This window comes from Falco biarmicus, chromosome 1, assembly GCF_023638135.1.
Source record: "Falco biarmicus isolate bFalBia1 chromosome 1, bFalBia1.pri, whole genome shotgun sequence".
NCBI lineage: Eukaryota > Metazoa > Chordata > Aves > Falconiformes > Falconidae > Falco > Falco biarmicus.
Window position 1 is genome coordinate 36,089,051 of NC_079288.1, and position 23,870 is coordinate 36,112,920.

Genomic DNA, 23,870 nt, shown 5'->3' on the forward strand with positions numbered 1-23,870 from the left:
TTGGGGGCGGGGGGGGGGGGTGGCGGGTGGCGGGGGTGGCGCGAGGTTAGCGGAGCCAGCGATTTATTCAAAGGGGTGTGGGGGGATATTCCCAGGCGCTGAATTTTCTCTTTGGTTGGGAGAGATGGATGAAGGAGGGAGGGAGGGAGGGAGGGAGGGAGCGGGGAAGGAGGTAAGGGAGAGGGGGAGGGTTGCTGGGGAGTTTGATGATTGTCTTTGTGCCTTGTTCTTGTTTGCCGGCCAGAAAAATAGGCTGGAAAAGGAGGTTTGGGGGGTGGGGGCGGGGGGGGAGGGCTGTGTGAGAGTCAGTCTCTCCGGAGCAGGATCCCAGCTGGTTGGGCAGTGGGTCCCGGCACTTGGCGAACGGAGCTGGACGAGCCCACGTCACCTCCGCGCTCTGCTCCGCGCCCGGCTCCGCGCAGCCCCGGCGGCAGCGCCGCGAACCTGCCCGGAGGGGCGGCGATTGCCAGCCCGCCCGAAACTTTCTCTTTTTTCTTCCTTTTTTTTTTTTTTTTTTTTTTTTCCCCAAGGGGGTGCTGCTTTCTTTTCCTTTTCTTTCGTCCTCTCCCTCTTTTTTATTACTATTTTTATTTTTAAAATTATTTTTAGCTGGGGAGTAGAAAGAGTGGGGTGAGGAAAACTGTATCTTCCAGATCAGGCTGAGAAAGGGGTGGGGGCTTTATCTCGGTCTCAGGATCCTTTCTAGTGCGTCTGACAACCTGGAAGTGTTTGGAGAGAGCAGGGGAGAGAGGGAGAGAGAAGCAGGCAAGCAGGCTTGCATTGGATAGATTTTTTTCTTCCAGGCTGGGTTTTCACATGCTGATCCGCAAATAAATAAATAAAAGGAAATATGCACACGAGAAGCCTGATCCCATTGTAATTTCCATTGCAAAGGGGAAAATATACACATACATTATATATATGGAGATGCATTGATTGCATGGAATTCAACAAGCAAGGTAACAGCTCTTCCATTGCCATGTATGTCCGTCGGTGTCTGTAATCTGTGTGTGCTTGTGTGTGACCGAGGGAGAGCGAAAGTGGCTGGCTGGGGGCTTTGTTAGCCACAAATTGTCTGTGCCGAGGAGCTGCGAGGCCTCGGGAGATGTGGGGTGCAGGGGAAGGCAGGGGGCTGCTCTCCCCAGGGCTCCCGCGACGGTGTGTGGGGCTGGGGGGGCCGGGGCGAAGCTGGAACAAAAGCAGAAGGTGGATATTCTTTTTTCTCCCCCCTCCCTTTTTTTTTTTTCCTTCCTGCAAACCCACTTGGTGCTACTTTAGCAAGGCAAGATGCATTTTTTATACAGCCATCGCGGCCTGGTTCTGTCAAGCTCCATTTCTTCTCAGAAGCTCTTTAAAGGGGAAAAAAAAATTAGAAGCCACCGATCGCCAATTGCTCTTAATTGTTGGGCTATTCTTTGCCGTCCCTCCCCCCCTCCTTGTTTTTTTAAATTATTATTTTTATATCTGCTTAATTATGCCTGGACGCGGAGAGCATCGGGGAGGCTGGCTGGAGCCGAGCTGCCCGGCGCTGCCATGGCTGGGTCCCTCTTTGTTTTAATAAACATGCCTTTTTTTTTTTTTTTTTTGCCTTCCTCCCCCGAAAGTTTGCCAGCTCAGGGGCAATAATAGCTCCAAGCTGGAGGGAAATCGATTAAAAAATAGATAACCGGCACTTCCCAAGCTGCAGTAAGGAGAAAAAAAAAAAAAAAACCAACCACAACAAACCCAACCAACACAACAGTCCAGGGAAAAAAAAAAAAGAAAAAAAAAAGAAAGAAGAGGAGGGGAAGAGAAAAGCCTTAAATGGTCCCTGGAGCTGCGGCTCTGCCCCTGCGGGCCAGGCCCGGGGCAGCGGCCCCCGCGGTGTCCCTCGGCCCCGCGTCTCTCCGCGCACTTTCCGCGCTCGCAGCGGTTTTGCTTCGCCCTTCAGCCAGTGACTGCCAGGCGCCCAGCTGGTGTGCGGTGGGAAAACAGCGCTGGGGGAGGGAGGGAGGGGGCACGGGCCGCTGCTGTACATGATCTTTAGCTCCAGAGGTGTGGACCTGGAGTCCCTTTGCTTTTTGTCCTTTTAAATTATATATACTTTATGTATATATTACCCACCACTAGCAGGGAAGATCGTTTCTCCCCCCTCCTTTCCATTCCCAATTTTCCTCTGCATTTAAAGGAGAATTGCCTTTTTTCCTTTTTTTTTTTTTTTTTTTTTTTTTTTATAAACGGCTTTTAAATATTGTTGCAGGGAGAAGAACTCATTTCAAAACATTCTCATGTACTTAAAACCAATATTGTCTCCATATGGCTGGCCTTTCAAAAATGAATCCTCTTCTTTGAAACATGCAAGAGTTATTTTTTTAAAGCTACTAAAACTCTAAACTCCTTAAGAACAAAAAACCTAACAGATAATTCAATTGCTTTTATCTTTTTTTTTTTCTTTTGGTGCTGCTTTGAAACTTTTACCATTCCTGATAGAGCCTTTAAAGCTACGTCAAAATACTGCTTTTAAAAATCACTGTGGTTATACTCGCATCAGATGTGAACCGTGTATTTTTTAAGCTCGTTTTCTCTGCTGGTGCAGTTTTACTCTAAATGTTATGGTTTAGTTCAGCCCCAATTCCGCCCCGTGTTCACCAGCCCGAGTGCGCGTTACCTTGCACAGTGTCTCGATGATTGATTTATTTGTACTTTTATATTTTATATTATCTCCTCCATCCTTTGCTTTGCTTGCAACTGTACGGGGTGAGGGAAGAAGAGGCTCCCCCCCCCCCTTTTTTTTTTATCCGTAGGAGTGCCAAAAGTTGAATTTTCTTTGAAAATGGGGTTAAACAAGGGGCTTCGCATGTCGATGGCATTTGCCTGGTTGAAACTGGAGTGGGGTGAAAGCTCCCACTTCCCTGGGAGGAAAGTGGGGGCTTTCAGCCCCCTCGGCCGCAGTGAGCCCAGGGGAATTGGAGGTGTTCAAGGCTTGGGGGACACTACCCCCCCCAGCTCTGCCCTCCAACCTCTGGAGTCACTTATGTGATGAGTTGGCCAGTCCACGGCCCCCCGATTCCTTGCTCCCTGTGTCCTGCCAGACAGAGCTAAAATACGCTGTTTACCTTTTCCAAAAGATGCATTTAATAATACCGCCTCCCCCTTCCCCTCCCTCCTCCCCCCCCTCCCCAAATCCTATCATCCCTTGCGGGCTGCGATAATAAATAAAAGTCTTTATTTCTCCCTCTCCCAAAGTTAAAGGGCCTTGTTCCCTCCCCGGGCAGCTGGAAGTGAGTTGTGGGCAGAGCGGGTTTGCCGGGTAGCCCTGCCTAGCGCTTTGGCTCGCTCTCCATCTCCTCTGTATGTGTGTATATATATATATATATATATTTTATTAAACGTCAGCATTAACTTATGCGTTTCTTATCTCTGCTCTCTCCTCGATGTGTGCCTGCAGTGGGGGATTCAGCGAAGGAAGCTCGTAACATGGCGGATAGCGAGGAAGGCTTTGGGCTCCCGACCACGCCGGCTGACTCGGAGGCCAAGGAGCTCCAGGCTGAAGCCAAGCAGGACACTCAGCTGGGGGCCACCAGCAAGTCCCCCACCTCGCCCCAAGCAGCCTTCACCCAGCAGGTAAGGCCCCACAATCTTCTCACCCCCCCCCCCCCCGATATTTTTTTTCCTCCCTTTTCTCTGCGTTTTTTCCCCCAAATACCAGCTCAGCTGGGTGGCTGCTGCAGCTCTGGGCGGCAAAGGGTCGTTTTAGGCCCCACGGGAGTGGGAAATCTCACCTGATCGTGGGCCTCATCCTGCTTTAGTGCGATTTGGGGGGCGGTCAAGCACCAAACCGGCGTGGAAGGGCACGCGTGGATGTTGGGGTGTGTGGAGGGGCACCCACGGAAAAGCACCCGCAATACCAGAGCGAGAAACCCGCTGATGCAGCAGCAGGCGCACACCCACTGGTGTCCACGCCTGAGTGTATAGGTGCACACGCACGGACAGCTGCCTGTGTGCATTTGCTATGCCCGTGCATATTTGTGTAGGAGATAAACATATATATATGCACCCCTCGTACACCCAGGCGTAGGCACACACCTCCAGATACAGCTGCACTCAACGCACACACAGCTCTGCCCGCATCCACCCAATGGGCCCTAAGGGCAGGGGGTGTCACGCGTGGGCCCCCCATAACGACCCTGGGGCCAGGCATACCCTGGGGTGCCCCTCGTACCCTCCATCAGCCCTCGCCCCCCGGGTGCCACGTGTTGCTAGGACACGCGTGGGCTCCCAGGCGGGCCCCGGCGCCCCCTGCGCTGCCCGGCAGAGCCGGCCGAGGCGCAGCGGCCAGCCCCCTCCCCGCTTCGCCCTCCTCGGCCGAGCGGCGCTGGGAGCCGTCCCACGGGCAGCCCCGGGCCGGGGCGGGGGGGGGGGCAACGCTGGGAGAGGGGCTTTTCCACCGAGGTCTCCTCGCCTTCAGCGGCTGCCGAGCCCCTCTGGAGAGCCCCCGCCGGTCCCCTGGCAGGTAAAGCCCCACGGCAGACCTCCGCCGCAGTGGATGCCGCCCACGGGAGGTGGCGGTGGGGCCGGAGCGGCCGCGGCTACCGGGGCCACCGGGCGCGTTTGGAAACCGACCCCTGACGGGGTTTGGTGGGGCGCTTGGGCGCCGTGTTCAGTGGGGGCAATACGTGCTTGGCTTAGGGGAGGGGGTGGGCTGTGCCTCCCACCCCACGGTAGAGGGATGTATTGGCCCTGCGGTGCTAGCCGTGGGGCTCGCAGGGCTCCCACGCCAGCAGCCCTGGGGGGAGGTGGGCTGGGGGGGGGGGAGGTGTTTAAAATTAACGGGAGAGGGGAGAAGAGGTGGCCCCCCAGGGTGCTCCAGCCCGCAGAAGTGGAGCTGGCGGGTGTAAATCACCCGTCGGAGGGGTGTAAATCTCGGGCTGGCAGCCGGGCCGAAGCACCGGGGTGTTGTCCCCACGGCGGGCTGGGCTGGGGGCCGGCTCCGGGGGCTCCCTGCCCCCTTCCCCCCTCCCCGGCAGCACCGAGGCCCGCAGGATCCTGCCCCACGCCCCCCTGGACCAGCATCACCGCGCTCCGGCCTGAAGCCCTGTTCTCCCCGGTTTCGCAAAGGCGCAAGCGGGCCGGGTTTTCTCGGGAATGCCCCGCGCTCCGATCCCCATCGCCCGGCCTTTTCCCTCCGAGCTTCCCGCCGGGGCCGTGGGGGCCCGGTCGCCCCCTCCCCTGCCGGGGGTCTCCCCGCACCGCCCGGCCTGACGGTCTGTGCCTTCCTCCCACGCAGGGCATGGAGGGGATCAAAGTGTTTTTGCACGAACGGGAGCTGTGGCTGAAATTTCACGAAGTGGGGACGGAGATGATCATAACAAAGGCCGGGAGGTAGGGGGTGGGGGGGTGTGCGCGTTCCCCTTCGTGTCTGCGTGGTTGAATCTGCCTTCTGTCGTGCGTGGGTCCGGGGAGGGGGATTGCCTGTGGGGGGTGGCGTGTGGCCGTAGCCCCGCTCTCCCTGGCATTGGTAGGGTCACGTCGCTCGTGTACGAGACCCCCCCCCCGCCCCCCCCCCCCCACGCGTGTGTGTGTGTGCTACGGCCCCCGAGCGCCCGCAGAGCCCTGCCCGGCCATGCCCCCCCGGGGCGGGCGGAGAGCCCTCCCTGCGAGGTTATATTCAGAAGAAATTGTTTCTTCTGGCTTCTTTTTTAACCAGAACAGTTGGATCGTTAATCCCAAATTCAGGCCTTTGGAAGCTTTCCAGGCGAACGCGAGTTGCCAACTACTTGGCCAAAAGCTAACCTTGTTTAGAGCAGCTCTCTCGGCGATTTCGTTATTATTATTAATTAAAGGAGCTGCTCGGCCCTTTCTGCGATTTTGCAACGCCTTACGCTGTTTACAGAAGTTTCTTACTTACTTTGCACACGCTGAGGCGAACGTATCCCGAACACCCACACCACCCCATTGAAAAATATATGTGGTCTTAAGCTACTGTTTATATACTGATAGCAAAGCTGTTTAGATGCATAGATAGATGTGTCCGCAAATAAATAGCATGCGGATATAACTGCGTCCAGATACGCGTTTCTATATGTGTATGTTTGTCTGCGTGGGGCGTGTAGAAAAATATACAGCCTTGCAAATCCAACTTTATTGGGATTCGCGTAATCGATTCCATCACCGGCTTAGTAAACCTGATTCATAGATACTTGTATGTGTACGCGTGTGTATTTGAGTGCGTTTGAGGCGATTTAATATTATTCTTAATATCAATGTGCTGGAGGACTGTTAAATTGAAGAGTGCCTAAGCCAGCGAGACCCAGGGAAGTAGTCTCTCCAGTCCCACGGCAAACTGGGGGCAGCCCGAGAGAGGCTCTTTTCGTTGTGATTTTAAATTATAATACTCGGAGGAAGTGGGGTGGAAAATAGTAGTAGCTTTAGATTGCAAGGGCACAATAAACAACACAGAGTCAAACTTTCATTTTGCTCTGTCATCTGGCATTTGTTGTGGTCTTCCAAAATTTGCCTGAAGAGGGAGGAGAAAAAAATATAATAGAGCTGGTTGTATAAAATTTTAGCGAATAGATCAGTCTTACGGCTCGTCTTCCTTTTGAACCTCGCTGCTACTGGAAAAATCGGTTTTAAAGAAGGGTCTTGTGTCCAAGGGGAGGGGGGAAACTGCCGGGGGCCGAGGTCCTGCCGCCCCCCTGTGCCGGGCCAGGGGCTGGGGGAGCAGAGGGACTTCTCGAAAAAGCCGAATTCACAGGAAAAAAAAAAAAAAAGCAGCGCAGGGAGGGGAGACATAAACCACCTTGCAGAAATTTCAAACAAATATGGCAGCAGACAGAAATCTCATCTGGAGAGTAATAAAATAGACATTTACAGTGCGGGGGCTTGAGGGGAGATACGGGATAAGTTTCCTCATTTATATATTTCCCCATATTTATTGTTGGAAATCTGTGTTCTTGCTGGTCAGGTGTTTTCGACGGGGTTACAGATCATTCTTCAGGTGGAATTTAGTAGTTTCTTCACCCGTAAAGCGTTAAAGCTAAATCCCCGTTAATAGCACACCACCCCCCCCGCCCCAGCTTTTTTTACAACGGAATTAAACCCCAGCCCCGATGCTCTATCGCAGAGATATAAGCCCCAGCCTGGGAGAAGAGTGCAGTATTTTTAGAGGTGTGGGGGTTTTGTTTATGTGTGTTTTAAGTCCAGGGATACGTTTTCAACTGCTTTATTTTTAAATATTTGGAAAGCTCAAACTAAAATAACACCAGTGTTTTAAGTCCCTGCCTTGCAGTAATGGAAAATATTTCGAAAAGCCCCTGTCTTCAGTGTGTACCCGAGGGCTTCCAAGTATTTGTCAGGTGTGTTTGCTGATGTCTGTGTACGGGCAGATTTGGTGCTACACCTGAGTGCGTGTAGGGTTTGGTTTTTTTTTTTTTTTTTTTTTTTTTCTCGCATCTGCACATAGACCAGTTGACACACACACGGGTGGTTGAAATATACATATTTTTAAATATATATATTTATAGAAATATATATACACTTTTTTTTTTCTTTCCGGAAATCTCCCCTCCTCTTCCAGCGGTTTATGTATAGAGGGGAAGTAACTTGCTTCCAAAAGTTCTGACGATCAGATTTGTTCAAGGAAGGGAGAGTCGAAGTTTTGGCGAAGCAAGTAATTAATAAAAATACGAATAGGCGAGCAGGCATATGAGTTGGTGAATAAACCAGCCCCCAGTCTCTTAATTACAATTCTGCCTGGATAAATCGCCTGTTTCTCCGGAGTGGGGACCTGGAGCGGTACCCGAGCATCGCCCGCAGCCGGGGGGGAGGGAGCACCCCTCCTCTGCCCCAGCCTCTCGGGCAGGACCGGCTGGGAGTGTGGCCTTGTTCTTTTGCTAAACGAGCCCCCCTGCTTCCTCCTTGCAAACACACACACGAAACCACCTCGGAAAAATTTCCCTTCTCCGCTTTTATACTTACTTAATTTTTTTTTTTTTTAATAGGCGTATGTTTCCCAGTTACAAAGTGAAGGTCACTGGGCTTAATCCAAAAACTAAGTACATACTGTTGATGGATATTGTACCAGCGGATGACCACAGATACAAATTTGCAGATAATAAATGGTATGCATGCGTGGGGGAAAGGGGAGGGAGGAGACCTCTGTGTCGGGCTTTCTGGGCTGGCCAAACCTAGGCAGCGCAGGTTGGGGGATGCCCTTGAATCAGCAGCTCATTCTTCTTTTTCCCCTGCAAAGGAGGGATGTTGAGCTGCAGGGGCTTCACCTGAGCCATTCGGGATGCTCCCACACCCCTTGGGAGAGAAATGTTTTTTTTTTAAAAAAAAGAGAAAAGTCCGTCGCAATTAGCTAACGATAGCTGTAATCCTGTTTGACGATGAGATTGTTGGCGGTTGTGGAGCCGATAGTTTAATTATATTAAGGAAATGAATATCTCTGGGTAGGAAAATCTTTAAGGGATAGGTACACGGTCCGTCCTTTGCTCCTGGCTTTGTGTGCCAGGAATTCGGGAAGGGAGAAGGATGGGTTAAACGGGGAAACGGCGAGAGCCATCTCCGACGGGAAAGGTGCCAAAGAGCTCAATTAATTCCCCGAGCAGTGTTTGTAAATGCCTTTTCTCCCCAAGCACGGCATGACTGTCCGGCACCGCTCTGCCTCCGCGTACGGGGACACCTGCGTGGGAGGGAACCCACAGGGGGGAGCAGGAGCGCACGGGAGGGACCCCGCCGGAGGGGATGGATAGGGAGCCCACGGGAGGGACCCCGCCGGAGGGGATGGATGGGGAGCAGGAGCCCACGGGAGGCACCCCCCCTCCGGCTGCAGCTCAGTGCCTGTGTCCCCACGCAGGTCGGTGACGGGGAAGGCAGAGCCGGCCATGCCCGGGCGGCTGTACGTGCACCCCGACTCCCCGGCCACCGGCGCCCACTGGATGAGGCAGCTGGTTTCTTTCCAGAAGCTCAAACTCACCAACAACCACCTCGACCCCTTCGGACATGTAAGTACCGGGGGTGGGAGGAGGGCACCGTGCCTATGGGGGGCTACCGGGGGCCCCACGCGTGCTCACGGCACCCACACGTGGTCTCCCCCGCCACTGCCAGTGCCACCGAGGTCACGCGATGTCACCCACCCCCAAATCCATTGCGTTACTGGGCTGTTATTTTCTTCCCTGGGAGGGGGGAGGAACCCCGGTGAAGGTCCCCCCCCAGATGCAAGCATAAAACTTAAAAATGAACTGTTCCGCAGCACTGTGTGGGAATTGATTACGGACCGTGGGGGCTGGAGTCCACGAGTGGGTGAAACTCGCCCGGCTTAATTGAGTATTTAGCTACCTGGATTTAATCTCATGGGGAGTCCTGGAGCGTTCAAATCTGCTCACTGCCTCCATGGATTTGCCTAACAGGTAAAATCAATCAGGCATAATTATTCGAGGAAATAGGACATAAAACCACGCGAATCCCTCGATCCAAAAAAATTGCAACAATAATTAAAGACAATAATAATAAAAAATTGAAATCCCGCTAGAGCTTTTTGGACATGTAAAGGTCTTTGCTAGACTCGTGGGGCTGTGAAAGCTTGTGTGAATTCTGCAGCCAGAAACAGCCCTCCTTCGGAGGTCTCCAAAGATGCGTGTTCCTCTGAGCAAATATATATGTGCAATATGAATAATATATATATCTATAAAAAAAATATATAATTACTTAAGCGGGTATGCGAATCCAGATCCTGCCATCCCTTCCAAAAGCGTATTTTTCTCCAGTCTCTTTTCAACACTTCGGCTTCATTTTTTTCCCCCAAGTTTTTTATTTCTTCGCTTTTTAATGATAAATCTTGTGCTATTAAATCCTCGCTCACGTGGTCGCTGAGAAGCGATGGGGGGATGCTGCTGGGCAAAGCAGCCAGACGGAGTCCCCTGCCCACCGAAGTGCTGAACATCTTTTTACAGCACTCCTTTCCACCTCCAGTTGGGGGGGTGTCGATTTTTTTTTTCTTTTGATTATTTCATTTTTGCTTTGAGCTGGGGGCAAAGCCCTTTGCAAGAGCTGCTTTCCAGGGATCAGGACCTTTCCCGCTCCCCCCCCAGGAAGAGGGAGGGGAGGGCAGGGACTCCGCAGCAGCTCAGCTGGGGGGACCTTGCCCACCCCCGGGATGGTTTTGGGGATCCGGCCTGGGGGGGGGGCCGGGGCCAGGCACTCCCTGCTGCGAGCAGGCGGCTCTGGGGAAAAGTCCCTCTAAAGAAACCGAAGGCGCAGAGAGGACAATAAGGGACTTCAGAGGAGGAGCTGCACCAGGAGTCTCTCAATTAGAGTCGCTGTAATGAAATTAAAAACCATTAGATCGTTCACCGTTGATGTCTACGACTTTCCTGGATGTCAAAGCAATTTGCTTAAACCCCCAGGACGGGGGAGGCGGCGGCGGGGCGCGCTGCGTCTCGCTGTCGCCAGGGTCCGGCAGTCATTATCGTGACCTAGCGGCCCCCCGCCGCCCCCCCCCCCCCCACCCGCCGCCCCCTTCCCCCGAGATTAACCCGGTTCCGAGCAGGGACCGCGTTTTATCTTGAACACAGCGCTGTCCCTGTCGTGTCCCCCGCCCTTTGCCACCCTCCTCTCCCATCCTCTGTGGGTGGCTGGCAGGGGGACACGATAAATCCCTCCAGCCCTCCGCTTCCCTTCCCCCTCCCTGCCTTTTTGCCATCCCGGTGGGGGGCCGGGGGGGCTTGTGGTGCCCAGGTCGTCGTGGTGGTGGGCTGGGAGGTCTGGGGGGCTGTGAAGGGCCTGGAAAGGTGGCAGGCTCCCCCCCCCCCCCAGCAGCAGCAGGTTCAGGATGCTAACACATGTTGGGGGGGCAGCTCCGGCTCCCCACCTGCCCCCCACCCCTCAGAGGGTGTTGGGGGGACAGCAGCACAGCCCAGTGCTGGCAGAGGGGCAGCAGGTAAGGAGCAGCATCACCTGGCCCTGATGGGCTCCTTAGTCAGGATGTGTGTGAGTGTGTGGGGTGTCCTTGAAAGGTATGTCCCCCCACCCCAGCACCTACATCAGCCCTCTGGGGGAGCCCTGAAGAAGGAGATTTTGGGGAAAGGGATGCAAGGACATGTGGGCCCTGCTTCTCTTCTTCCCCCTCCCTGGGTAGTGGGTGGTTGTACCGGGCTGTGCCCCCTCCATTCCCACGGGGTGTCCTCTCCTTCTCCCCTTGCCCAGATCATCCTCAACTCCATGCACAAATACCAGCCCCGGCTCCACATCGTGAAAGCAGACGAGAACAACGGGTTCGGCTCCAAGAATACTGCCTTCTGCACCCACGTCTTCCCGGAGACTGCCTTCATCGCTGTCACCTCCTACCAAAACCACAAGGTGAGTGGCTGGGCTGCCCTCGCGAACAACGTCCCCTCTCCTTCCCTGCTCCCGGGGCTCTTCCTGAGGGCCTCAGCTCCCCTTTTTCCTCCATCCACCCCCACCTTCTTCTTTTTCTTTCCCCCTTCTTCTTTGCCCTGTCTCCTTTCTCCTTGCCCTGTCTCCTTTCTCCTTGCCCCATCTTTTTCCACCCCTTCTCCTTTTTTTCTTTTTCTCCTTCTCCTCCCCCCTTTCTCCTTTTTTCCCCTTCCCTCTCACCACACACCCATCCCATCCCCTCTGTTATTCCTGGCCACACAAAGCATCCAAAGACAGGGCTGAGGGTGAGCTGAGGGGGAATTAGCTCAACAGGATGGTTTGCTCAGAGAGGAGACGACCAAGCGAGGAAGTTGGCTTTATCTTCTCCCCACCCCGGCATCGGTCAAAGCCTTGTAATCTGGTGGGGGGAGCCTGGCGCTCCCCTCCGCAGCCGGGGCGCTGATAACCCGGGCTGGCCGCGCTCCGGCCCTTTGTTCGGGAAGGAGTCCTGCCCTGGCTGCCCCCCCCCTGCGGGGAGGTCGGTGGGGGGCTGCGGGGTTGGCAGTGAGGAGGCCCTGGAAGGAAAGGGAGGCTCTCTCCCTGAAATCAGCTCCCTCCCTGCCCAAGCAAAACAAAGCGCAAAAAAAGAAACAAACAAAAAAAAGATGAGGGTTTTATTGGGGTGCTAATGGGCAGACATGTGTGGGTTCCTGCTGCCACCCCCGCCATCTGCCCCTGCAGGGGGACCCTGCTGCCCTCTCTCCTTCCCCTGCTCAGCTTTTGGCCTTCCTCACCCAGCGAGGAAGGAGGAGGAGGAAGGTGCAGGGCTGGGGAGGAAGATTTAGGCATGGGGTAGTTCTCAGCCAGACTTAGGGATGCCTTTCACCAACTGTCCTTCACTGCTGCCCGCAGACACTCTCTAGGGCCAAGCCCCATGAAAAGCCAATTTTCCTTCATAAAACCCCAAAATTCCTCCCCCAGTTGCATAGAAAGCAATTATTACAAGCTTTTCCTTGTACTTAGGGCGGGTAGGGTGGCTCCTTTGCACTTGACAGAGCAAAATCATTGTTTTTCAAATGGAGAAAGATTATTTAACACCCTGGATAAATCCTGGATGCTTTCCTGGAGATGTAAGTAGGAAGCTCCTAAACCTGCGTGAAATGATTGCATTTCCTCCGTTCATCAGCTGGCAAGGGAGATGCAGAGAGCAGAGGCAGGCTGGGGAAGAAAGAGTGTTTCACCGTAACTAGGGAGAAAAGAAAATACTTCCCTGCCCTTTAAAATAGGAGCTGTTGGCACGACCAGGACAAGCAAACTGAATCCAAATTGAGTCCTCGCCAAATTATGCCTTAAATTATAACTCCACTGTGGATGCTATAAAATCAAGTTTAACTTCTGCTTGATGGATTCAGAGAAAGAATATAATATTAATAGAACTGGGAGTTAATAAAACAGGACACACTGCTTGCTTTAAAGGCATTTCCCTGTGAGAAAACAGGCCTGAATTTAACTGCTTTCCTTTGAAGAAAAATAGGACTGTTTTATAGAAAAAGAAATTATCATGCAAATAAAACAAAAGCAAAGCAGAAGCATGTCAGTACAGTAGTTTGGGAAAACTGCCATATTAGGAGGAGCAAGAATATTTGATTGTAAATCAGCAACATCTGGTTGATAAGAAATGACATCTGCGTATCCGTCTCTGTCAAAACATACACACTGACAAATGCATGAATCCCTACAGACACACACGCGCTCGCATCCCAGCAGACGCATGCACCCGCGCACAGACACCACTACATATTTTACACACCCCTCTACACATCTTACATACACTTACATCTCTCCCGCCCCCCCCCAGCACACGCATTCCTCCTCTTGCTGCACTGAATCACTGGGGGAACAACCAAAGAGTGGCTGTAGCCCCAAGTTAAAGACTCAACTGAGAAAGATAGAGCCATAAAAATAAACCAGGGAATGATCTACCCTAAATGGCATCTCCCTCCAGGGAAGGGAATAGAATTTGTAGCTTGCCCCACTGCAGATGGAGAATAATATTGGGGCCGAGGCGGCGCGCAGCTGATGCTGTTGCAGATGCTGGCTGTGTGCAAGGGGTGAGATCCTTCAGCTGAGTTGAGTGGCTAAGTGGGGTCTTTTCCACAGGCAGAAACCTGAGTTTTCTCAGCTTTCACAGCTGAGATGTTGCTGGGCAAAACATGTTTTCATGTTGCAATGCAGGCTGTTATTTCCTGTGGCCCTCAATGATTGCAGTACCACCCGTCTGCATTGAGGCCCCCCAGGAGGGTCTGCTTCTCCGTCCCCACGTCATTTTTTCAGTGCACTATTTTTTCCCATTTACAGCCACGTCTCACTTCCACCCATTACCTGCAGCGCATCCTTCATACAAACTTTCTTGTCCACGCAATCACACACAGCTTGTATACACCAACACATTTTACACGTAGTTTTTATACACCCATGTATTTTACACACACGTGTAGATCTGCACAAATTTATACGTGCATGTGCTTTAGGTTTCCAGAGCTACGTTATAGGTGAATTATACTAGCTTGTATTAATTGTATGACTTGCCCACAAATGCATTTGAGTCTATGCTTACACAGCTTATAGAAATACCTGCCTGATTTCAGATCCATCAATTTATTTCAATAGCACAGCTGCAATCCCAGTGTAGGGCTTGTGCTTATTTCCCCTGATATTTTAGACAGCCTGAAATGATATTTAAGCACACGGGGATCTCCCCCTCCCCAGCTCTACTCCCAAAAAGAGGGCTTAAGCTACGAAGAAAGTCTTGGTAAAGTTTTCAGTGCAGTTGTCAGCAGCTTGCTTGACCACCTCCTCCCTCTCTGCAACCTTGAAAAAATACCCCAGAAATATTGAGGTGTTAAAATAGGTCACATGCACATTTCATTTCCTTGCAATTTACACAATGGGTGCTTGCAATCAGGTTGATTCTTAAATATTAACTTCCCCTGCAGTTAAGTACCATTTTGCTGTAGCTTAAATCATTGAGTTACTAGCTTGTATTTATTAGGTACTAGCTCTCTGCTTAGGACCAGGAAATGAACCCTAATAGACAGAAATAATTAAGGTTCTGCCCTCATGAGGGTTCTTTCAAAAGCAAGAATTCACAACAATTATTCTCATTAATTTTTACAACCTACTTTCCCTGTTAGCTGGACTTGGGCTTTATATTGGTTTCCCCCCCTCAGGATATCCAGTTTTATGCTGATTTTTTTCCCCCCTAAGTTATTTAACATTCTTGGTAGCCCAAATTCTTTTGAGGAAACATTAGCCCCAGCTGGGATGCTATAGGCATCCAGAAATGCTATGTGCACTATAGCAAAGCAGAGGACCAGGGAAGGGCCTGGCTCAAGACTAATTTGATGCGCTCCCAGGTAGCTGGTGGGCTTTCTGAATATATAGGTTCATCCCACCCCCGGAAAGACCTCTGTATTAAAAGAGTGGTGTTAAGTTGGCCAGGTTGACTGGTGCTTCATCCTGCCAGATTTTGGAGAGCTGCCTGCGTGGCTCCTCTGAGCACGTGGCCCTGTGCCACTCTGTTGAGGCATCTCGCAAGGTTGAGTAGGTGTAGCCACTGCTGGAGGTGGGCAGGCCCTTGGGCTGGGATGTTTTGCCGTGAGAACTCAGTTCCTCTTGGCTTTGGTTGCAGGCGGCCACCTCTGTCACTTCAGTAGAGGCCACCTGGCTGGCATCCCATGGAGTGCCTTTGTGCAGAGACTGGACCCAGTCCGGTCCCCCGAAGAAGCCCGGCAGAGCTGTCCCCCTCACACTCACCCTGCTCCGCCTGGGGCCAGTGGCCCTGTGTCTTTCCACCTCCATGGCAAGAAGCGGCAGCCCCTCTCCTTACTCAGGGCAGGCTTTTCTCCGAAGGGGGGTCCTTCAAGAGCTGAGAGAGGCAGGGCTCCCTGGGGTTAAGTGAGGTGAGACCATGTATCTCCTCTTCATTGCCAGGACTGGTGGCTTCTGTGCAGCCCTTGGTTGCTCAGGGACCACAGTGAGCTCCTCTCCTCCCGCTGACCCTCTCTGGGGCTCCTCACATCTCTGCTCTCAAGTGCTTTGTCCTGTCCCAGACTTTGGTAGGAGAGTGCTTCCTTCCAGTGGTCCTCTGTCCTTCACAACCTGTGTCTGAACCAGCCCTGTCTCCCTCTACCCTTTTGTTCTCAGTCTTGTCCCTGTCTCCCTGCCAGCCCCAAGACAGGGTGCTCAGCCAGTCCCGAGCCCCTGGGCCCTTTTGATACTCAGTCCAGACCCCCTCCCAAAGCTCTGCAAAGGCACCCTATCTCTCTCCAGTCCCATTCCTGCCTCCCGACCCCCCTCCTTCCCCCGCAACCCAACACTGTGCAAGGTCTGTCTCTTTTCATCCTCCTCCTTGTCTCCCAGTTCAGCCAACAGCCTCCTCAATGAGCCCCTCTGTCTCTCACCAGTACCTCTGACCAGCCTTTGGCTCTCAGTCCTTCCCATTTCCTTCACTGGCTTCTGGGTTCAGCATCTTCTCCCTCCAGCCTGCAGCCCCTCCTTCCCCTGGCCTTTACTTCGGGCTCCGAGTCCCAGCTCCCTGTCCAGCTCCTGTCTTTGTCCCGGCCAGATGTACGTAGTCTCAGCAGGCACCTTGTCTTCATCAACTTCTTTCCTTCCCACTGCTCTGGTTTGGCTTCCTCCTCCACGCTGACTTGGTTTCCACCTGGGATATGTATGCAAGAGTGCAAAAGAAAAAGGCTCTATGCTTTCAAGCCCAAAGCCCGGCCTCCCAGTCGCTCCCAGTATAGACGGCTGGAGTGGTGGCAGTGATGGTCCTGGACTATGGTTACTGCAGGGCAGGGACAGCATGTATCCCCAAAGCACGGGGAGGTCCGTGCATGTTCAGCTCAAAGGGTAGTCACCTCAACCTCTTCAGCACTAAATGGGGAGACCTGAATGGTGATATTTTTTTTCCCACTCAGGCTTTTAAGTTGTCCAAGTGGGGCAGATGTTCACAAGGAGAGAGCTCAGAAACTAAAGATCCCCATCCCACGCAGAATGTGAAGTCCCTCTCCCAGAATGCCCAGCCTTTTGGGCAGTTTCAGGAGCTTCCAGAAGAGCCCAAGGGGGTCAGGGTGTGTGTTTTCCCTCAGCTGAAGGGCTCAAAAAACCCTGGGACTAGTTTGGTTTATAGAAAAATAAGTAAATAGAATGGAACCTGGGGCATGTACCTGGTATGGAACATTTCAGCCCTATGAATATTTTGTCAAGTTAGTAGAAGCAATTCAGAAAAAGCTTATTATGGCAAGTGTTTGATAAAAAGTAGTACTAAGTGGTAGTTTTGACCCTGGCCATACCAATATTTGTGAGCCCGTAGACACAAATACCCATATAAATACATGTCCATATGGGAGTAAAAAAGGAAAAAAAAAATCTTTCCTCAACTTAACTAGATGCAGAGTTAAATTTTACCACGCTGTAGCTAAGGATGCCATTGGAAATGTCTCAGCAGAAGTGCTTTGTTGTCAGTTAGCCCAGAGAAAAGAATGCAGAGGAGCGGTGCTGAGATGTCATTGGAGCTGTCGCTTCCTGTTAAAGTGAAGATGAACCCATGGGTCAGACAAGCCCTGAAAAGTGTAAATCTGGGAGGCTTCACCCTGGAAAGCTCTTGTCTCAGAAGGGTCCACAGGAGCTTTAGAAATCAGTGGTCAGAAACAAATTTTGCCATCAGTTTCTTTCAGTAACAGATACACAAAGCCCTACAGTTTTATTGAATCTGTGCTATGTAATTTGGCCCTGGGCACTCTGTCTTAATGACCTTGCAGGACATTGTAGTTTTTTATTTTTCATGATGTAATTGTCATTTGACTTTCTGACAGCTTTTTCTTTCCCTCCTCAATGAGTTAGTGTCAATTAAACAAGAGTTTTGCTATGGCATAGTTGATCTAGAGAAGGTTATTTCCATCCATTTCTTTGCTTTTCCACCTCTGAAATAGTTTGTAAGTCAGACAAAACCAGGCCAAACAAAATATCTTCCACAGGCTGTTTTCTAAAGCAGGGATTCACCAACTTTTTCTCTGTTTTCTATTTTGTTGTGTACGGTTTCGGTAGATCTGGCTTGGATTCTCCTGGCTTAGTGCTAGGGCTGATGCCACAAGTTATCATCTAGGGAAAGTGTTCTGAAAGCTGCTGAAATCCATCTGAAGCACACTAAAGAGCTGAGACCTAATATAAAACCTTCTGTAGTCCCTGGTTTCTAGATGCCTTCAATCTAGCAGATCTCTCATTTTAAGGAGGCTGAAGTCAGCCATGCTTTGCTTGGGGCTTTCTGCTGCCAACACGTACCTTAACACCTTTGCTTGCAAGTGTGTTCCTGATGCGGGTTAGGGGACTTCTCTACTTATGAAGCAATATATTTGCAAGATCGAGGTCCCATATGATATTTTGTCCATTTTGTGGGTGACTAAAGGTTTGATTCATCAAACAGGGCATTCATCTTAAATCAGGGGCTAGTGTGTTGACGGCTGCTTCTTTGGTGAATGGAGAGTGTTGGGGACCTGTGAAGGCAATGCTACCCACCTCAGAGCCCCAGTGCCCTCTGGCAGTCCCCATCTCTCTCCATTGATTCCAGCAGGAACACCGGGAGACGAGGTTCCCAGTTGCAGGCGCCTTGGTTAAAATGCCTTCGGTTAGGTTGGGATGAATCTGGCCCTTTGTACATTTGTGTGCTGGTGCCAATACTGTAAATCCTCGCTCAGTGAAGGACTTCACTTATGCGAGCAAATATTGCCATTGGGTTCGGCAAGTGAGGACAACTCGTACATTTAGTGTGCTGCAGAACGCAAATTGCATAGAAACATTCAAAAAGTTGAATAATGCCTATTATTCATTATAAAAGTGCCACCACCACTCTCGTGGAAATTGATAGGCAGTTTCTTTGCAAAATACACAGCTGGTTGTCTAATTATTCAGGGGTTTTAATTACAAAATGCGCCCCTGTTTTACTGCTAGAGAACAGCTCAAATGGCAAATTGGACCAAATAGATTGTTTGTTTACCCTTCTCTTTGAAATCTGAAATGTGTGACAAAAAAAAGTGCAATGCCCTGTTTATGTACTAAATTAGGTCCTGATTTAATGGAAATGCCCATAGGGAAAAGTGTAGGGGTGATGGGGTCTTTGTGTGAGATTGGGGCTGCGTTAGGCAAAAATGGCAAATAAACAAATGGCCTTTGGAAAAAAATATGCTATAAGATGAGAAAATAGCAAAATCATCTGGTCATGCAGACACCTGGCGAGGTTTGCTATTGACACTAACTGGGCCAGATTTTTCTCTTTGAATTTTGGCAAGGAGGTGGGTCCAGTTGTGTGTGCTTGACTTGGTGAACATGAACCTCTCTCTGTTCTCCCGCCATTAATCTTGGACTTTTTCCTTCCTGTTGGCCAACTTTCAATAGGAAGGAGGGACAGTGTTTCCATAAAATGTGGTGAGTGCATCAAGTTCCTCCGATGGCAAACACAGGGTTGTCTCTCCTCCTGGGCAAGTGGCTCTCCCAATTCCTGGCTGAGGGCTTGCACTGCTAGGTGGTGATGGAGAAAGAAAAGAAGGGGAAGTGTTGCCTCTTCTGCCTGTTAGGGTATCACAGCTAGGTCACACCTGGTCCAGACTCTGTCCTGCTCTGCAGACACCAAAGCATTTGCATCAAATTTGGCATGGCAGAGTGAGTTCGTACAAGATTAGCAGGGCATTTGAGGGCGTTGCCGGTTAATATTTGCTTAAATGACAACCCCTGGCTTGAGAAAACCTGCTCACCTAAGCCCTCAGGAGAGGTATGTGAAGGGGGGAATTGCATCTCTTTGAGCTGCACAGTTGCTTTGGATACGGGTGTGTTCGGTACAGCAGCTATTTAACTAAGATGTTATAAGAGAACCAAAGTTAAGAGACTGAGAGGGGTTCATCCCAGCAAGTCTCAGATGCTGAAGGTAGCCAACTAAGCGAGCAAACTAGTCCCTCTTGATTCCTGCCAGAATTAATGGGGCAACAAATATTCCTCCCAGACATGATGGACAGAGGTGGAGTTGCCCTCCAAGTCGTAGCCCATGCAGTGCTTACAGGTGTGGGGCTTCTTGGGGAAGGATTTCAGATGCAAAGCACCTAGGGTGCATTTAGCTGGTCTGAAACGCAGAAAAGGATGAGCCTCACCAGTCTGTGAGATAAGGTTTTGGTCATGGCTGCATACTGACAAGAAAATACTTGTTGGTGTCAGTGGGATTTGTTCAAGCAGTATGACTTCCACCCCGGTTGCGTGGTTAGTGCAGCCCTTTCTGTCCCCAAGCAAAAAGAAAGTAACACTAAGAAAGCAGATTTCCCCCAGAGAGAAATCTCTGTGTGTGTGCAGTTCCACGTGTTAGTTATGGGACAAGCTTGAGAGAAGCGAGAGGTTGTTGACAGGAGGTATTTTTCCAGTGGAGTGATCTAGGGGAAGGCCCATGTGGAACGGTCAATGCCTGAGCTGAAGGATGACTTGAGTTCCTGAAAGCTGTTTCCCCCCACATCCCTATTGACTTGGGTTTAATAAACAATATCCCCTCTCTCCCAGGCCATGCCTTGGACTTGCAATGAACTCGTTGCATTTCCTCCCTTTCAGATCACCCAGTTAAAGATTGAGAACAACCCCTTTGCCAAAGGCTTCCGCGGCAGCGACGACATGGAGCTCCACAGGATGTCCAGGATGCAGAGGTAACGCGTGCCTCTGGCGTGGCGCTCAGGACCATGAGAGCTGCCTGGGCTTTGCTTTGCATGTCACTTGTGGCTTGAGCTAAGCCAAGACTTGGTGGCAGTCCCCTCTCTGGCATCTGCATATGCGTTTTACGTCAAGCTGTTGAAATATCATCAGGATGTGGGGCCAAAATCCAGGACTTCCCACCCAGAGATGAATGCCTTAGCTGCTGGGTTAGAGAGGCAGGCTCCCACGTGCGGGTTGTTCTCTTGGCCACAGGGACCTTGTATTTCTTTCTGACACATCCTCAATCAGAACAACCTCTAGCTTTGTGCTAAACAGATGTCTCTGCAGCCACATGTGGCCTTGAACCTGTTGAAAGCAACAAGAGACTTGGACTAGCTCGGAGAAGCTCTGGTCATCAGGCTGTGGCAGCAGAGCCGTTGGGTGTTTTTGCCCCAGGTGGCAGTGCTTTAAAGACAAAGCTCACAGCCTTGTTCAGTGAGCGGGTTCGTTAAAGATGCTCGAGATGCCTCTAGAGATCTTGGTGTGGAGACCTGTGTTGTGCTGGTTTTTGGCTTTCAGAGGGTCTTTGGCAGGAGGGGCATGTTTGCCTGGTCGGTTCTGGATCTGCAGGGCAGGAGTGTAGACGTGATGGTTTCAGGTTGAAGAAGGCGGGTGTTAGAAAACGTTGGGATCTCCAGGGCCAGGTGGCTGAAGAGGTCTTTTTGAATCTCAGTTTTGGATGCAAGTACTTAAGCTGAAAATCAAACCTAAATCCTGTTTAAAAATCCTGTTTAAAGCCCTTTTCTAAATATCAGGTCCTGCTGGTAATTAACTTCATGCCTTTCACTTCACTGAGAACTTTGTCCATGTGTCAAGTTGCTTCCTGGTGCAAATGTTTTGCAGGAATGGTGCCACACCCATGATGATAGCTAAGACAGATGTAGATGCTCAGTATAGCATTTTCCGTCCGGGAGGGCACGCGTGACTCAGCTCCCTTGTTCTCCGGGACCAGCAGAGCTGGCTCTCGGTGGAGGGCTGTAGGGACCTGCGTTGTGACCTTCTGTTGGGTGGGCTCTCTCCACAGCCTGCCTGGGAGCTGGCTGTAGGTGGTCACTGCAGGCTGGAGTACAGATGCCGGAGTCTCTTCTGGTTGCCATACCTGGTGACCTGCGCGTGGCTCTCTGTAGCTGTGCAAACTGCACTGGCAGGCAACAAATATTGCCTGTAATCCTGCGAACGCTTGCGCCTGTAACCCTACTCAAATGTGCAAATGTACCCCTGTGTACAAACATTTTTCAGGCTCAGACCCAGAAAAGCCAAAAACCATATATTTTTATATATATATATATATATAAAATTGTATGTATAACACTTACTCTTCTCAATCTAAATCATCTCTGTGGTCTTCTGAATGTGTCCTGTGTTCCCTGCCTGCTCTTTCCAACGACAGCACAGATCCTGGCATAATATGTCAATATTTATTTATTTATGGGTGCACTTCCACTTGAAATAGCTTTCCCTCCCTGCCCCCCCCCTCCCGTGCCAGCCTCCCAACCTCTACTGGAACCTAAGTGACGATGTCCCCCGCGCATTTTTGCTGCTAAACTACCCTTTCATTACGATCGATGGAAAGATGTGAAGGTTTACATTCATCGTGGGTTTTTTTTGGAGGAGAAGGGAGGAGGTAGAACAGTGAGGACTATTAGAAGGGCTTCGTGCCATATGAAGAGCATGGCATCTAGCCATGCTGAGCTTGTGCTAAAAATTGCTTGGCATTTTTATGCTGGCCTGCGGTCATAGTTGGTGATACAGTGAACAGAAACACTTGGAATATATAAATATACCCACTCAGAGCTGGCAGGGTCGAAAGGGTTAAAGTCGACAGCGTAGACTTTACAGGATGATTTCTGATGCTCACTTCCTTAATAACTTGTCCTCTGTACCGATAGCGTAGGAACGACTGAGCACATTTACAACAATGTCATTTTTTTTTAAGGGAGAGCGGGATAGATTGTTCTAGTAAAATAAAGACCCATTCAAAGTTGAAAATATTAGACAAATATGCACCCACCTTTGTGGTTTTTTATGTATATCTGAATATATACAAAACGATATATAAAAATATATGAAAACATATATAAAATAAATTATATACATAAAAATAAATTGCATATATAGCATAAAGAACCATTCAGGATTGAGCATGTTGGAGAAATCTGACCTGCCTTTGTGGGTTTATATAGGTTTAACATATAAATAATATTAAAATATAATTAAATATAAAATATATATTTTAATATATAAATGTGTGCGTGCGTATGTAGTGAAGTTGCTTCCCAGTGAGGGACCCACTCCCCACCAGGCAGGTATAAGTAAGTCTATCTTGGCTTTAGGGGAGTGCTGTCTATTTATGCCCTTGGAGAATATGGTGGGATGTATTTTTAGTGCTATTCCTTCATTATAGAAAAGAAGTAGCTGGAAAACCCCCACTTTTTTTAAACAATGCACAGCCTTTTGTACTGGAAACTGGTGACCTGACATTCATCAGGTCCCTGCTCATCTCCTTAAGGGGGTTACCCATGGAAGGAATAAGGGAATTAATTTTTCATGCTGAGGAAAGCCTCGGCACCTCTAGGTTTTCTTTATTTAAATCTCAAAAGTTTCTTCATCCCCTGTGTAGGGCTGTTGCAGAGGGGTGTCTCCTAGCTGAAAGCAGCCCTGGGAGAAGCAAAGCCCAGCAGACATCGCTGGTGATGCTGCATGGGTTGCTTTGTGGAAGGCTGGCCCCAGCTATGGCCAAAGCATGTCCCTCTGCTCACCCCGCGATGCTTGCCCACCTCGGAGCAGCCTTGGAGGCATGAGTCCTGGGGAAGATGTGCTTCCAGCCCTAAACCTTGAGGCCCTCGTGTGTTGCGTGGGGCTTGGATCAGGTGCATGGTGGTTGAAGATGCTGTCTGGAAGCAGCATCCTTGGGCTGGGCTGGTGCCTGGGCTCCCTCTGTGCAAAGCAGAGCGTGATGGGCACTTTCAGAGGGCAAAGCTGCTGCCCTGAGAGCTCACCCCATGGATGGCAGGGTGGGCGAGGAGCCCTCCCTCTGCCTGTCTTGCCTGCAGACTCCGAATGTTTTGTGTAGAGTAGATGCCTGCTTTTGAACAGCTAAAACTGCATGAGATAAAGCCCACCCTAACAGAAAGAATTGCCATCTGGCCGGCTCTGGTGGTCTCCTTGCACCTTCGGCTGTCAGAGGATGGGAGGGAGACCAGTTTGCTGGGTCCCAACTGATTTCACTGACCTCAGAGCAGGTCTTGCAGTGGGGTAGGGGTAGGTCTAGGTGCTGGTGAAGGCTTGGCCTGATAATTCATCCACTGAACATCCACACTTAGCAAATGGTAGGGGCTGGGAGGAAGGAAGAGGAAGCAGGGAAGACAGACAACTTCCAGTGCCGAGAGCGAGGTCTCGGGTGCCTTGCTGAGGACTGTCCCTCCATCTCTGCTTGCCTCTGTGTGCTCTGGCCAAGCAAGAGCAATGTGTTGGCCTGGGTGGCCTCGGGGGACAGGAGCTTTGCAGGGTGGATGGGGATGTCTTTGCAAGTCCATCCCTCTCCCTGGCTTTCTCCTTTGCAAGGTCTCTGGGTCGTTTTTTTCTCCTCCTATCTCCCAGAAGAAAAGTTAGTAAGTCTGTCCAGGCAGAAAACTTCATTCAGTGGTGATATTAAGCCTTTCAGCAGCAGCAGACAACTTCATTCAGAAAGAATAGCCATGAGCTCCAGAGAGATCCAAATTCCA

The 23,870-nt window shown here is 50.8% G+C and overlaps 1 protein-coding gene across 1 annotated transcript in view; it reads left to right on the forward strand.

Annotated features, from left to right (window-relative positions):
• The first annotated feature begins 3,427 nt into the window (after positions 1-3,427).
• Positions 3,428-23,870, forward strand: part of TBX5 (T-box transcription factor 5) — a 37,350-nt gene continuing 16,907 nt past the window's right edge. The window contains exons 1-6 of the mRNA XM_056345320.1: positions 3,428-3,603; positions 5,267-5,361; positions 7,983-8,102; positions 8,843-8,990; positions 11,191-11,343; positions 20,008-20,099. Coding sequence (XP_056201295.1) covers positions 3,457-3,603; positions 5,267-5,361; positions 7,983-8,102; positions 8,843-8,990; positions 11,191-11,343; positions 20,008-20,099 — 755 coding nt within the window. The 5' untranslated portion in view covers positions 3,428-3,456. The remainder of the gene's footprint in view (positions 3,604-5,266; positions 5,362-7,982; positions 8,103-8,842; positions 8,991-11,190; positions 11,344-20,007; positions 20,100-23,870) is intronic.